Source organism: Neophocaena asiaeorientalis, unplaced genomic scaffold (genome assembly GCF_003031525.2).
Source record: "Neophocaena asiaeorientalis asiaeorientalis breed wild unplaced genomic scaffold, Neophocaena_asiaeorientalis_V1.1 scaffold222, whole genome shotgun sequence".
Taxonomy (NCBI): Eukaryota; Metazoa; Chordata; class Mammalia; order Artiodactyla; family Phocoenidae; genus Neophocaena; species Neophocaena asiaeorientalis.
The window spans coordinates 337,440-341,343 of NW_020174575.1; the positions used below are offsets into that span (position 1 = coordinate 337,440).

At 36.6% G+C, this 3,904-nt stretch overlaps 1 protein-coding gene across 1 annotated transcript in view; it reads right to left on the minus strand.

The window, feature by feature from the left end:
* Positions 1-823: 823 nt before the first annotated feature.
* LPAR4 (lysophosphatidic acid receptor 4) overlaps positions 824-3,904 on the minus strand; it is a 10,931-nt gene continuing 7,850 nt past the window's right edge. The window contains exon 4 of the mRNA XM_024758010.1: positions 824-2,523. Within this exon, the coding sequence (XP_024613778.1) occupies positions 1,335-2,447 (1,113 nt within the window). The 5' untranslated portion in view covers positions 2,448-2,523 and the 3' untranslated portion in view covers positions 824-1,334. The remainder of the gene's footprint in view (positions 2,524-3,904) is intronic.

The following is a 3,904-nucleotide window of genomic DNA, read 5'->3' on the forward strand; positions in this document are numbered from 1 at the left end:
TCCAATGAGGTCCTGACCTGGGCACAAATGTAGCAGATTTCTATCTGTATTGTACTCTAAAATTTTTTACAAATAATTCAATATTTTTAAGTTTACATATACTCAAAAAATAAATAAAATATTAATGCAAGTCTTAGGAATTTTTTGTTGGTTTTACCATTTTGCAATTTTTCTGTTTTTTGTTTGTTTGTTTGTTTGTATTGGTTTAGTTTGGTTTATGTATTTTTTTTCAATATGCTCCCAACCTGGGCACAAATTCAGCAGCTCTCCGGCTATACTGTGCTCCAAAATTAATATGAAAGAATAAGTAATTTAAAGTTATAAATCTCTACTCCCTCCCCCCAAAAATGATTAATGCAAGTTTTAAAAAACTTTTTTTGTTTTATGGTTTTTTTGTTATTGTTTCTAAATTTTTTCAATTTTCTCCTGACCTGGGCACAAATGCAGCAGCCTTCTGGTTGCACTGTGCTCCAAAATTTCATATAGAAAATATTTATAAAAACCAGTCTCTGAAAAGAAGGATAATTGGAAATTCTTAGAAAAAATGTTGATGTCTCTTAGTTTTTAATGAATATTTGTTGTTTTATGTGATTTTCCATTTTGCCCTGTTTTGGGCACATATTTAGCAGCTTTCTGGATCTGAAGTTTCATATGAGAAATTTAATGTAGTGTAGAAAAAGGAAAACGTTTTTAAAAACTGACACTGCTGGTGACTGCAAATATGTAAATCCAGTTAATCTTCTGTTTCTTCCCAGCCATATTCATGCAAACAAAATTTATGTTTCTGCTTTCAAAATATATACAACAAATTTTGCTAGCTCTCTTAAATTTGATACTTTTTATTAATAATGTTAAGCTAAAATATGTTAGTCTGCTAAAATAAACTCAATGACAATTCAAAAAGAAAAAAAAAGACTAGCATATATCAGTAGTAACACAAAAGGTTGTTTTTAAAAAAAATAATCCCTGAATTTGTTCTATATTTATAGGCCCAACCTAATTACCAAATATTATTGGAGTAGAAATATATTTTTTAAAGTTTTTAAGTAATCTCCATATCACTAAATCCAAGGCTACTGTCCACTTATATAATGTGGTACAATGAATTTCCAACCCAGCAGAAGAGTTTGGCAATAACTTTTTGTTGTTGTAATTAGACCTGACCTATAATTATTGAACAAAACAGCATATGTACAATAAACTTTCAAATAAATGTATCTGACTGTATTCAGTACACTATTCTCAATATCATTAGCTTGAAATCTTTTCTCTTATTCATAGCATAGGAAAATTGTAGAAGAAACCATATATGGACCTAAAGAGAGTTCTCATACCTAGAAGGTGGATTCTAGCATTAATTCACCACCATTATGTGTTGTTTGATCACTAACTTCCTCTTGAATAGCTGGAAGGGAAGGCTTTGTGGTCAGAGGTGTTTCAGTCTTAAACAGAGACTCCATCCTGATATGGGTATTGATGTAGAAGGACTTCTGAAAGGACTCAAGGGTGAAGTAATAGATGAAAGGGTCAAAGCAACAGTTCAGAGTTGCAAGGCACAAGGTGATTGGGTACATAATCTTTGCAAATCTTTCCAACAAGCAATTGGTAATGGCTTGGGAGCGCACTAGGGCATACAGGAAGAGGACGGAGTTATAGGGTACGAAGCATACCACAAAGACTGCCATATGCACTGTGATCATCTTCAGCACTTTTTTCTTATTGGTCCCAATTTGAGACAGTGTAGCAGGCTTACGGAGGGTTTTTAGCACCACAGAAGAGCAAGAGACATTCAGTATCAAAGGAATGATAAAACCAACAACTTCAATAAATATGGTTATCTTGGACAGATAAGTCTTCCATACACGTTTGGAGAAGCCCTCAAAGCAGGTGGTGGTTGCATTGTTGACATTAGTGGTGGAGAATAAAGAGGCTGAAATACCACCACTGAGGACTAGGATCCAGACTCCAGCACACACAATGGCAGAATTCCTCCTGGTCCTAATGGTACGAGATCGGAAGGGATAGACAATGGCCAGGAAACGATCCACGCTAATACAGGTAAGGAAGAGCATGCTCCCATAGATGTTGGTTAGAAATGCAGTCCCAGAGATCTTGCAGAGGGTGTCACCAAAAGGCCAGTGGCGGTTGAAATTGTAAAATATTTTGAAAGGTAGAGTGCAGACAAAGAGCAAATCAGAGAGGGCCAGATTGGTGATGAAAACAGCCGTCTCACTTCTCATTTTCATGCGGAAGCAGAAGACAAACAGAGAGGCACTGTTGGTTATCAGACCCAGGATGAATACAACACTGTAGACAGCACCATTCAGATTATACTTGAAGGAATCATCAACAATGCAAGTATTATTGGCAGTAGCATTGCCCAACCTGGGTCTGAGGCTTGAATTTAAATCTTGGAATTGGAAGTCAATGAATCTTCTGTCACCCATGGATTTTTTTCAGGAGGCCTGCTGGCTGCAGGGTTCAGCACTCTGAGACTAAGGACTGGTAGGAAATGTTTTCCTCCTATGGGAGACAAGATGGAACCAGTCATCAAATCTACCTTCCATCCACGATTTCTGTGGAGTAAAAGATATTCTGTCTACCCAGACTGGAAATAACACGCACATTCAATTCAGTTTAACAAATACCTTTTGAGTACCTACCATATGTTAAAAGGTACTACAAGAGTATGTTGCAGGAGTAGGAGAGATCACACTCAAGACAGTAATTGCAGTACTGTAGCACTGCAATGCACAGGAATAAGGTATTTGTTTCTGGGGAGCCCAAGGCCGGTAGGGGCGGGGTGGGGGCGAGGGTGACTTTGATGGTTAAAACAATGTTAATACTTTGAAATTTGTATGATTTTTTAACTTTCAAAAGCATGTTTTATTTGATTCCTACAAGTACACCATAAGGCAGGCAAGGCAGGAATTTATCACCATGTTACAGAAGCAGAAACTGAGGCTTATGTAATTTAGAATTACAATAATGTCAGAAATGGAAGAACATGTAAATGATACAGTCAGAACCAGAATTCAGGTGTTTTTTTAAAAAATTCCTAACTAAAGGATTATCAAGCTACTCTAAATTATCAATACATTGTCTACTTTCTAGTATTACTAAACTTCATTGTCTGAGTATTAGTTCTACTGCACAAGAGTACAGGTGAATATGGGACCTCCAGGACAACCTCTTTAAAAAGTTATGAGTAAACTCCTGAATTAAAATGTTGATTCACCTTTTCTTCCAAAATATAAGTTTAGAGAGCAGGGATCCCTCAGTATATTAAAGTTCTGGCTAAAACTTTTTTCACTATACTACGTTGCCTTTATAGAGAGATATTTCAAATGACAATCTCAATGTTTCCCTCTTTCAGACTGTAGTCCCTTTCTAAGCTTTTTTCATGCCAGACCCTAAGCCTTGGGTATTTTCCTACTCCCTCTCCCACTGCTCATTCCATCAGTTACTATCATGCCTTCAGCTCTTAAAATGGCCCTGGTCAATAAAGCCTTTCCTGGCTGAATACAAGTGAAATATGAAAGGTAGATTTGAGGTGAACAACCATCCCCCTGTACATTTCTGATCTGGCCAGTTACATGCCCTCTGACTGCCACCACTTGTACACGTGGCTGTCACTGACTAATCATCTTTGTTGGGTATCTGAACCATCATTGTTCAAAGGTGCATATAGAAATCTTACTAACCATCTCCTAGGTCAACAGCTGCCATTGGAGGATTGTCTTCTGAATGCTCTATAATACACTATGAACAAGTTGCAGCTGAATGAATTGTTTTCAATGAGGAAGATATGGAATAAAAGTGGTCTTTGTTCTTGACTTATCCAGTAATGGGTTTTCATATGATTATATTTTAAAACGCAAAAACCATTTCTCTGAAGTGATTC